General features: G+C 47.8%; 1 protein-coding gene across 1 annotated transcript in view; it reads right to left on the bottom strand.

Annotated features, from left to right (window-relative positions):
* POC1A (POC1 centriolar protein A) overlaps positions 1–11,724 on the bottom strand; it is an 82,011-nt gene extending 70,287 nt beyond the window's left edge. The window contains exon 1 of the mRNA XM_050904481.1: positions 11,708–11,724. Within this exon, the coding sequence (XP_050760438.1) occupies positions 11,708–11,710 (3 nt within the window). The 5' untranslated portion in view covers positions 11,711–11,724. The remainder of the gene's footprint in view (positions 1–11,707) is intronic.
* Between the last annotated feature and the right edge of the window lie 405 nt (positions 11,725–12,129).

Below are 12,129 nucleotides of genomic sequence, written 5' to 3'. Positions count from 1 at the left end.
AGCTGGGCAGATGTGATGCTCTTACAGCTTTTGACCTAATGCTTTTATGCAGTGGAGGAGGTGGAAAGATGATACAAAGCCCATGCATGCTAAACCACCTTTGCAGCAGGAAAATCAAACCCCTTACATAGTAAAAGCAACCACACAGAGTCAGGTCATTGGGCTAAAGCAATACGTCAGGTGGACAAACTGAGATATCTGACTGATTTTCTTAGGAATGGGTGACTACTTAATTGTGCAACTACTCTGTCTCCGCTCTACAGACACAGCCTGATGTCCAAACACCAGCGTCTGTAATAGTTACTCTGTATTGGTATCATTTGCGTGCATTTTGTAAATAAACAAACAAACAGTGACTCATAACTGACGGGCTTGGAGAAACCCAGGGCAGGGGTTATAACACAGGCTAAGTCATCACCTTCTCATTTGTCCAAAGATACCATCGTACATAATGCGACTGACTGCAGCAGGGTAATTCCAGAGAGGAAGCAACCCTGGATGCAGAGGCCAAATTCTCCTGCCCATGCTTGCCACGAGTAGCACCTTGCCTGAGGCAGAGTCCCGCAGCAGCACACATTCACTCCGGCAGCTCAGTGGCATTTGGTCTAACTGGCAACAGCAGCCCTGGCCTGGCAGGATATCCCACAAAGGTGGACGTTCACATTATATCCTCACCCAAAAGCACCTCTTCCCCCCAGCACTGTGTGTGCTATCCCACCCTCCAGACAGCTACGATGAATTAGCACTGGGCAAGGGAAAAAAAGTACAGAAGATACTAGACAGAAATTAATGTTTAACCTTTGTCTGCGTTACACTACTGGCAAATAGTTGCAGGCAATCCAGAAATCTTTTCCACTCACTTGGTTTCTAATTTGTGAGCAACTTTGTTTTCTCTGCCATGCAAGGAGCTCCATCAACAGCAGACCTAAGGAAACCTGGTCCCTCATGGATTTAGTATTTGGATAATTATTTTCTGCATGTTTGGGGTTTTTTTTTTCCTCATGGCTACTATGGTGCGAGTCTGCTATGGCCTCTTTCTTGGTCAGTGTATTGTAAGGTCTCTATCCACTGGCTATGTGGTTTCAGAGATCCCTTAGGGACCTTTAAAAGCTTTACTGTTCTTTGAGCTTTCCTCTGAACTGAAGCATGGCCACCACGTTCAAAGCCGCTGGCAGGCAGGCAGCACAACCACAGCACACCCATGTGCCATCATGAAGTTCAGCTTAAAACAGATGGAGAAGGAAGCCAATAGTGAATCATATAATAGCCTAGCAAAAATCCTTTAAAATGCAAGAGAATTGCAATACCAAATCTGAAAAGGCATCAAATCAGAAAATTCTTGTTTGTAGCCTCTTCTCCTCAATTCCCAGAGAAATAGCCTGAACCTCCAAACCAAACAGCTTGAACAGTCATGATCTAGCTACCAGATCTTCAGCCCTGAATGCCCAGACAGTAGGGAAGCAGTTCAGTCCCAATCTGGAGCCTTGTTCTTCTCTCACAAACAGTAGCCAGTCACAACTGCCTAGCATAAACCCTCCTGTCACAAGAGGAGAGTCAGTTCTTTATCCTTGCAGCCCATCACCCTGCAGGACTGCCTGGTACCACTGGAGAAGCAGTAGCTGTATATAAATGGATGGCTGATTCATGCTGGGACACTGGTCTATTTTCTTGTCCCCCCAATACGATCTCATCCAGCACAACAGAGCTGTAAAGCCAGTTCCCTGTGTGGTCCCACTCCAAGCTGCAGTGGCCACACTGGGCTGAGCAACCAGAGATGTCAGTGGCTTACTGGAGGCTGTGATCCTTAAGGCTTTGTCTGGTTGTAATTAAGCCATCTCGTTCTTCCTGATGAAGGCTTGGTGGGGAGGGTATCCTGTCCGCTTTACTCGGCAGTGTCTGAAAATACCGTGTGAACAAGGGGGCAGTGCAGGGACAGGGACAGCGGCTGCTAGGATCTGCTTGCAGGCTGCACAAAGAAGAGCAGAGCCCTGCTAAGACCATCAGTTTGAGCTTCCAGTGACCTCACCCCACCTCCTCACCTCCCTCGACATGCATCCAGAGGCACACAGTCCTCTCCATGTCCTTCCTCTCTTGCCCAGCAGGGCCCAGCTGTGCTCCTCACTCCCAGCCTGGGCAGCCCAGGTCTGGGCTGGGGCCACTGCACCACCCCAGAGGTGGAAGCCAGGACCTGAGCACTGGCAGGGTGGGGGGCCATGCAGGAAAGAGCAACCCAGGTTGCAGCGAGCTCACTGCAGCACAAACAGCCAAGGTGTTTTACTCTTTCAAGCACCCTCTACTTTGAGATTAATTCAAATAAAAGTTGTTTCATTCATAGGACAACTGATGCTTGCAAGACAAGTAACTGGTGGGACAGCTACTCGCTAGCAGCCCTAATTATTATTCAAGACCCAGGCTGGTGTTTACTTAAAGACCCTCCATGTTCCAGTACAGCTCTTCCACTACCCACAATAGTTCAGCAACATCTGAGGCTACAGTAACCGTTAAACTGTTGTCCCGTGGTTTGGGTGAAAACCTGCGTTAAACAATATCAAGACTTATCTTGAGATGAGCTAAGCAAAGTTGAGCAAATTAGAGATGTGCTCTCGCAACAGAAAGCTGTGCAGAGCCCCAGGCTAGGCAGAGCGTTGCTGACGCCTCCATCTCAAGAAGTCAAGTTCAAGGGCCACCTAATCTCATCTCTTATCCAGAGCAACACCAGACACTTCCCAAAGAGGTGCAAGAACCCCAGCCTGCCTGCACAGGTCTCAACCTGCCCTCCAACACCTTGGGACTGGTTTGTGATGGACCACAATGCCCTTTACTCCCTCAGGAAAGTATCACCATTCATTACAACACCAGGTGGCCTTGCTTCCCATTTGAGAACTTGAGTTAGACACTCCATCTTGCTAAATTTATGGCCTCACCAACTTCTGAAGACAAAGAGGCACACATAAGTAAACTCAGTTAATCAGTGATTAAAATTATTTTTTCACAGCCCAATCATCCTGTAGTTAAGTTCCACAATTTCATGGCAACAAGCCCCAGACAGGCTGGCGATGTTGGGAACAGGAGGTTCTCCCCAACTACCACACAATACATACCATTCCTGGTTAGCTATTTGTTGCCACCAGTCGTTCTGGGAACAGCACTGTGCCCTGTGACACAGTGGATTCAATTTATAATAAAACGAAAAAGAGAAAAAATAGGGCAGCCTTGACAAGATCTGCTTGACTCACCCCTGCTGCTGTGTTTAATATAGTTGGAGAATTGCTCCATGCAGGCAGCAATTTAGAAAAAGCTTGATAAGGAAAAGCTTGTGATGAGGAAAGCTCATGCTTTCCTTTAGACCAGCTGCATGCATGCCCAGGACAGATGCACTTGGCATGTATATGGAGATGGCTCATACATACTGAAGGAGCAACTCATTCAATAACCACACATTTATGAGACAGTTTCTAATCAAACCCTTCCTCCAAGCAAAGATAACAGGCTATCCTCGACGTTCTCACCACAAGTACATGACAGGCCCAGCACTCTGCTGTCTACAGCACACAGCAGCCTCATTGTGCAAGGACCCACCAAGCCAATGTGACAATCCCAGCCTCAGGGCACTGGTCCCCTGTCTAACTCAGAACATCTTGTGCTAGGAACTTACCCTAATCCAAGCTGTCTGTGGTACACTGGCAGATCGCATGGCAGTGCCTCCACCTAAGACACATGCCTGCTTGCCTGCTTTCTTAATGCTTTTCTCTGTGTGGGCACACAAAGCATGGGAGGTGTCTTTTTACTGTAGGTGAAAAAATGTCATTCTGTTCAAAATTTCATTGCTGTATTGCTTCCTACATTGACTTCTCTCTAGACTACTGTGGTGTGATGAGATAAGGAGTACTGCCTACCCTTGGGTTAGACAGCAGGAGAACTGGGATCCGCAGAGAGATCTTCATATCTCAAATAGAAACCACCAAGATCAAGATGCTGAAGAGGGAGGACAGTCCAGTCACAGACAGATGTACATGCTTTATCTAGACAGCACAGCAGATGCTGGTATAAAGCAAAGAGCAAAGGCTGCAGGAAGCGAGCACATCTAAAACAAAGCAAGCAGCTCTGCAAGAACCTGTATTCTGGGTAAAGATCAGTCGCACCTTCAAGCACAAGAGTCTGTGCCAGGCACCTCCTGCAACTGGAGAGGCTTCACTCAGGCTTAGCAGGGTGAATGCAGCGACAGCACAAGCGCCCAGCGAGGGGTTGCTCAGCCAGCTCTGCTACAGTGAGCAGTGACATAGCCATGATGGGGACGTGGGAAGGGGACGCAGCAAATAGCAAGGCAGAGGGGGGCAGAGCCCACCTCCCCATACAGCTCTTTATTGCCAAGAACGCAGCATACTGAAATCTCATTTCCTAAGGTAACAACTTACAAGATCGTGTTGTCTCACCTTGATTACTAGTGAAGCCTGTGAGTGATTTCAGCTTCTCCTGTCAAGCCTGGTTGTCTCAAAAACATCACATTTCTACGCATTCTGAAGGCAAAGAGAAATCCCTCAGTGAGCAGTTAGAGAGGGGAGCCACATTCATGCTCCTGCTAAGGAAAGGCTGCAGCTCTCTACCTGCCTGCTGGCTGGCCAGCAAATGCACACACACACTTCCCCAAGTGGGAAGTAGCCAAGGCACAGGGTGTCTCCAGCCCAACTGATATTTAGGGGATTTGGGAGAGAAGCGAGGACAATGAGGGATATTAAGAGTTACTGCATCAGAGGCAAGTATGAGTGAAGTCAGACAGAACCTGTTGTTCACAGAGCAGTTTGTCCCTTGCTTAGGTTACAACCAGGAGTTTATGCTAAGGGCTTTCTCTTTTCTCAGGGGGTATCACAAGGTGTCAGCTCTGCTACAAGCGAAGTGGAGCCGCCCCAGGGTAATGGCACTGGCATGACACTGAGATGAATTTTGGTTCAGGTCCCAGTTTTACTTTTGGCATCCAGAGGTATTTGCTTGTTCTGTGTCCCCTTTTTACCCCTGGCGGGACAGTCTTGTCTCCCAGCAAGGACGGCTCCTCCAGCACACATGGCACACATCTCCGCTGCGCAGACACATGACCAAGGTAAGACCAGCAGAAACAACCTCCTAATTACCAAAACCAAGCCCAAGAAAGTCATTAAAGAACAAACAACCCCTGACCACTCAAGTCAAGTCCCTATTGTCTACCTTAATGCACTGTTCCCCCATCACAGAGCACACCAGATCTGCTTGCTTTCAGGGTATCGCTCATCCCTCCAGCTGCAGAGTTCCCCCTCTCCAACTGCTCTGCCCAGGGTGCTCTGCCCAGGGTGGGTGGAAGAGGAACAGGCCACGCTGCCTGCCACCTCCCCCAGGGCAACTTTCCCTGCTTTTCCAGAAAAAGCTGCTTAGTGGAGGAACGCTGCTAGATTTCTCATACTTTTGAAATTGTTTTTTCCTTCCAGCTGATGATGACCTACATAATAAGCAGGTCACTGGAACACGAGAGATGTTTTCCAAGGCAGAGGAGAAAAGCCAAGCAGTTCCCCCGCTGCGCATGCTTCTGAGGACAAAGCGAAGCGCTGTTACCCAGGGGTCCCACTCAACAGCCTCCTTCATGCTCTTCCTGTCTGAAATCAGCAGGAGCTGCTGGGATCCCACTGGGGACATGATCAGACCCCAAGCAGAACATCAGGCTAGTTAAGGACCAGCTCCATGGGGGACCAAGGTGAGCTTCAGGGACATAAACCCTCCTCATGTAAACAGTAAACACGCCACGTGCAGCCCCTGTGCACAAGGCTGTGAGCCCATGCAATGGCCCAGCTGCGTGCGATTCAATCCACCGGGCAAGGCAAGCTCTCATCAAACAAGCAGCAACAGGAGGGAAGGAGAGAGCAGGAAGATGCGAAGGGGACAAGTCCCCACCATGATCCCTGTGGTGCAATCCCTCCCCAGCCGAAGGAAGGATCTGGTTGTAGCAGATCTGCAGACCACAGGAATACAAGACTGAGTTGTTCCCAGCTGAAATAGTGCCCTACCTGAAAATTTGGCAGGCAAGAAGCAGGGTTAGAAGAGCCTGAACTCAATTTACTTCTCAAGCTCTAGTCATTTCTGCTCCTTTATGGTGAGCATTCCTAAAGGCTTGCTACAATAAAGTACAAACTGGAAATGAGAAGGATTTGAGTAGCCAAGAGAAGAGACCCTGGGATATCCCTTCAACATCAGTATGGTTTAAGGCATGGCAGCATGGAACTGGACTGTCTCAAGATGTTGTCTCCAGCACCATTCTCTCTAATCTTGCAGCTGATCTCTCCCCATCTTCAGCCCCACCTCCCAAACAGGAGACAACACCGCAAAAGATGCAGGCCACCACATCTAATCCCCACGCCAACCGGTGCACTGCAAGCAGAAAACAGCTAGCTACCTACCCAAGGGTAAGGCAGGAATCTATTAGAGAAATGAATGTAACGTGATCCTGCCTGGGGCTCAGAGTCAGTCCCAGAAGGATATACAGAGCGAGTAACCAGAGCAGACAAGGGTAAGAAGCTCTCTCAAACAGCCTGATGGCTCAGAGAGCTCCAGTAACAATAGTGCAAGTCTGGTAACTAGGTCAGTTATTATCCTTAATTAATCCTGAAGAGAACCCATCTGCCATGGGGAACATGACAGATAAGGTAGCTCATTAAGCCCAGAAGCAGGCCAGGGGTAATGCCAGACCCCAGCCTAGCCCCCAGAGGTTTGGGGACAAAATGGCAGCAGCAGCTGCTTTGCCCAGCCTGCTCTCTGCCAAGCTTTTAGCCAGCAGACACACCAGGCTCTCCCCATGTCCTCCGAGGAAGTGACAGCAGCTTGGAGCCTGTTCACTAGCCACTGCCTAAATCACACTGACATAGACCATGAAACAGGAGAGAGGCAGGATCGAAAACAGCCCAGGGGCAGGCAGACATGAGGCTCCAGCAGAGGAGTCATACCAAATTCTGCTGGACAGCTGAGCCCCGGCTCCCTGCACTGTGCTTCACCTGCAACCCTGCTCTTCTCCCCCACACTCCTCTGTGCCAGGGTGTGCTATCCCAAGTCACTTCTTCCCCTGACTCCTCTGGGAGAAGCTAAGAGTTACCAGCTTCTGCGTGTACGCTGCCTCAGCTTGCACAGAGGGTTAAATTAACATGCTGGGCTGGCAGTCACAGCCCTGAGACACGGGTGCTGCAAAGGGGCATCAAGGCCAGTGGAGAAAAGGGCCTGACACTGCAGCTGAAGTTAGGAGAGGTCATGCGCTGGCAGGGCCAGGTTGTTCACTTGGCAGAAAGACCTGTCCCTGACCATGACAGCGGAGAGCCCATCTGGCACTGGGGTGGCAGAGACCAGCTAAGGGCAAGGGCACGGACGGCTGACACCTGGGAGAACAGTCTAGGTGCATGTGATCTGCCCTGGCCTCTACAGTTAGCTGTGTTTTGCATCTACACATGATCCCTATGAATGTCTTGATCTGCTTAAATCCACTGGTGACAGGGAGATAAGCTGAGATAATGTTGATTGAGTTTTCAAGCCCCACTTCTGCTACCTCAGCAATTAAAAAGCAGCCACCATCAGCAAAGACGGCAAAACCTAACGGGGCTTCTGAGGACTCAGCACAGAGCAGGAGCATTAAAAATAGTTGTTTCAAAGGAGGGATGTGTGACTAATAAGCCCTAAACTGACAATTGTTGGGAGATGGGGGCAGCTTAGTACTAAAGCTATGTCTCCAGGGACCCTTATTAAGGTGTCACTTGTGCTCACTACCACCCCCAAAGGCATTGTATTCAGCAACATGCACAACTGACAGCACACCAGGGAACAGACACGACTCCATACAATTAAACCAGAACAAGTAGCAAGGAGAAAAGCTGCCAAGTAAACATAAAACAGTATTTCTACCCAAGGAAACTTTGAATAGCAGAGCAATCAAACTCCAGGCATACGCACCATCACCATACACATGTACTGTTGTCCCTCATCCAAGTGCAGCTGGGTGAGGGACTGCACAGCTGCGAGATCGCTCCATGAAAACTAGGTCACTGGCAATCAAGCCCAAGAGACAGTGCAAGGACTTTGGGAAAGATGTACTGAAATCACTTCTTCCAATTAAAACACAAGCTTAGGAAGCAGCTCTAGTTTATTTGCTGTTGTAATTGGAGCTTTAAATCTCGATTACTTGCTCATCGTCCTTCATGGTAAATATATCTTGACAGGGCTTTTGCTGTGGAGGAGACACGCAGTTTTGGGAATCAAGTTGAAGCAAACACAGGAAAGGTTACCACCTTTCTGAGACAGTAGTACAGAGGGCATAGGTAGCGCGGAGCAATCCTTGGTCCCAAAGGCTCACAAGGGAACCCAGAGCTTGTCCCCTTCACTCACCCACAGAGGAGCAGCATACTTGTTTGCTGTGCCAAGCACCAGCCTCCTCTCCCTCCTCCAGCCAAAGTGCAAGACCAGGCGCTACGCAAGCCCTGAAGACCCTTCTGGATTTCAGCACTAGATAGCACAAGGATCCAGAGGGTTTGCACACCTTCACATTATTAGAGTTGTTGGCTCCTGTTTTGTGGCTGAAGTGGTGGCTGCCCCCTTCCCAGGTACCCCACCCTCCACTACAGGGTCTCATTCCTGCTGCAGGTTGGACAGGATGAATGTCTGCTTTGTATCTTAGAGCCTGGCCTAGTAAGCGTGTGTTGCCCAGCACGACATCTCTCCCCAAAACTGCTTCTTCCAAGACATCGTTGCCTCACAAAAATGCAGCTTGGCAAAAAAGCCCTACCTCACACCCACCCAGACAGAGAGATTGCTCAGCACACTCCATCAGAGGCAGAAGTATTAACCTTTAAGCAGTGAATGGGCTGGGGAAAAATGTTGCAAGGCAACCCAACCACCTCTCTACTTGTTAAACACTGAAATAATACACACCAGCTGTGCTGTATTTGCAGACTTGAAAGTGCCAAACAACAGAAATACAAAACTACCATCAGGGCTTTTGGGGAAACAGTTCAGCCACCGCTTAAACCTGAGCATTCCAGCAACAGCCTTGTGCAGTGGAGTTAATCTGAAAGTTTGCTAGTGCTACTGATGGCTGGAGAGAATCAGTTACCTTTCACCCCAAATTACTCTCCACGTAGAGCCACCACCTCTCCACACCACATTCTCACATGGCTCGGTACCTTCTCCCTACGTGATCAATCATCCCTTATGAGTGCTAAGAGGGGGGTGTCTCAAGAGAGGTCTCCTGTCCTAACATTGGATTTTTTTTTTTTAATTAACACATTATCAAATTTCACACTGGAAACAAGATGCAACTTTTTGAGAACATGAACTCTGAATTGCTTTTTCAAGTTAAACTTTGAAGCAGGGACTTGTCAAGACTAGAGGTCTTAAAAAATCATGATTGGAAGTACTTAAAAAAAACCAAACCATCACAACCACACTCCAGTTCTCCTAGGAGATTGTGGGATGGCTGCAGGAATTTTTGGGCAAAGTGCTGCAACCTGCAAGTCTGAAGAGACTAGATTTTCTAATGTATATAAAAGCTCCATAAGATTACCAGAGAGCTATATAAAACCACAGCACACAGGTCAATCACATGATCCATCACTAATGCTAAGCCAGCAATAACCCTCTGCTCTCCCTTGGTTTGCTCTTAGAATCAATTCAACATGAGAAACCAGGCACGGAAGTAAAGAGAATGACTTAACCTCGGGTTTGTATTTTTGCCATTTCAGTCTTAATTTCTCAGCTGATCCCTTTCAACTTTTTCATTATGCAATGTTTGCACTTCCATCTCTTTCTAGAACATTCCCTAGAATCAGCTTTTATCGTCTTCGCCCAGGGCTGGGACAATGTACATTTCCAAGAGAAAGCACATGCATCTCTCCTGATTAAGTGGAGGGATTCCTGAAAAGACATTAGAGATCCAGGTTCTTTACCACGTCTCCTGGAGATACAAGAGCAACACATTTTCCAACCATTGCCACCACTCCAAGCCAACACCTGACAAGACTAGGTTTGCTCAGCACACCAAGTCAGAGACAACTCGCTCCTTTGAGTCCTCTAGCCCCACAGATCTCAGCCGGAATGGTGTTCAAAGCAGCTGCAGAACCATCAGGTCAAATAAACTACATGCAGAAAACGCTGCCAGCGGGGTCACAGTACCCCAAGAAACCTCCCATCCCAGCTGTGCTGGCTGGTCCTCACTTGTACTCCTCCTGGTACTGCTGGCGCCGCTTGGCAGGCAGAGTGGCCTAGCAGCCTTGAAAGTAGAGCCCAGAGCTTTGCGTGACTTAGGCTGTAAGACAGCGCAAACAGAGCACTTGCCAGCTTTTTGAAGAGTTCAGTACAAAGGCAAACAGGGAACGGAAGCCTCATATTCTCCAATAACCTTAATATGTCATAGAGTTTCTCCGGTCTGCAGCTCCCAAGTTCAGATTTGGAGATACGATGTGCTAATTTCCTCCCTTAATATTTCAGCACTGGCCCCTTCTTCCCTGTTGCTGACACTCTTCTCATTTTAATACCTTATCACCACCCTCTATCTATAATCTTTACAGCACAAGGAGGAATAATACGTCTTGCATCTCAAAGGTTAAGCAACAAGAGCTATTGCAAAATAGCACAGCAAACCACATGGGCAGAACGCACCAACACTTACACTGGGAGACGGAAAGATTTGCAGAGGAAGGAGCTGGACACCAAGAAGGCTGTAGCTCATCCTTCCAGCTTTCTGCTGTGGTACACAGGCTATGGTGTTACACAGACTCTCCTCCCACTCACAGGAGTGGGTTTGGCCCTGTGATGTTTCATACCCCCTGTTATCACACACTTTCATGCTATTTTCATGTCTGGAACATCTCCACTTAGATGTGAGGCATCCTTCTGCTCTACTGCGTGGCTACTTCCCTCTCAACCCTTTGGACTGTTTCTTTCAAGGAGCTAATTCTAACTGCCTATACAACTATAGCAACTAATATTAACTATAACAACTAATTCTTTAACTATAAAGTTTCCCTGACCATTGATGGAAACAATAAAAGATCAAAACTGCTTTACACTTCCCTCTGTTTATTGCTTGCTTTCTCCAAGACATTTCTTAAGACTGTCTCAAGACCTGCAATATCTAATGCTATGGAATAGCTGGATAAGAAGAAAAGCCACCCAGATAACAGAAGAGTTCTGTTGCCTCACTGGGTACTTGTTCACGGGATAACACCCACACAGGAATTCTCAGCTTGGGTCTAGTCAGGAGGGGGATTTTCCCCCACCTTCTCATGTCATCAGCAGGTATTTCATTCTGAAATGCTTCTTCGCCTTACTTCACTGAAATATTGATCCTTGCAGAAGAAATTAAAATACCAGATGCGTAAGAGAAGAATAAGCCTTTGCTGAAACAAACCACAACAACTAGCCTTGCTTGTAGGTGTACTGTACCTACAATAGACAGTTTAAGGTGACAGCCTTTTGAAATGCCATCATTTTCACCCGTCCAAAAGAGATGAGAGACTATTAGGACTTCACAGGATGCCTTTATCCCTATCTCCAGGCTGAAAAGGCAATCTTATTTGTATTACTACACCTGGGAAAAGAAAGGTAGCGTGTACATCTGCAGGAAATAGTAGTGATTAAAAACCTGTCTGGTCAGGGAATCTCCATTTTGACAAACAAAACTACATCAATTTATACAAAGGATTTAACTTACCATGTCAAAGTGAGTCTGGGCTGACTGGGGAGGAGTGAGGGCACTTGAATATGCTACTGCCTTGGCAGGCCCATGGGACAGGTATACAAGTCAGAGAGATGATTTTTTTGTCGTGGTTTAATCCCGGTAGGCAGCTAATCCCCACACAGCCACTTGCTCACTCCCCCCTAGTAGGATGGGGGAGAGAATCAGAAGGATAAAAGTGCGAAAACTTGTAGGTTGAGATAAAGACAGTTTAATAACTAAAAAAGAGGAAAAAAACAACAAAGAGAGAAAAAAACCCACCAAAACCAAGAAAAACAAGTGATACAAAACAATTGCTCACCACCAATTGACTGATGCCCAGCCAGTCCCTGAACAACAGCAGCCCCAGCCAACCTCCACCCCCCAAGTTTTATTGCTGAGCTTGATGTCATATGGTG

The sequence above is a fragment of the Gymnogyps californianus genome, chromosome 13, assembly GCF_018139145.2.
Source record: "Gymnogyps californianus isolate 813 chromosome 13, ASM1813914v2, whole genome shotgun sequence".
Lineage (NCBI taxonomy): Eukaryota > Metazoa > Chordata > Aves > Accipitriformes > Cathartidae > Gymnogyps > Gymnogyps californianus.
Note: the sequence above shows the minus strand (reverse complement) of the source record. Positions and strands in the feature narration are given on the sequence as shown.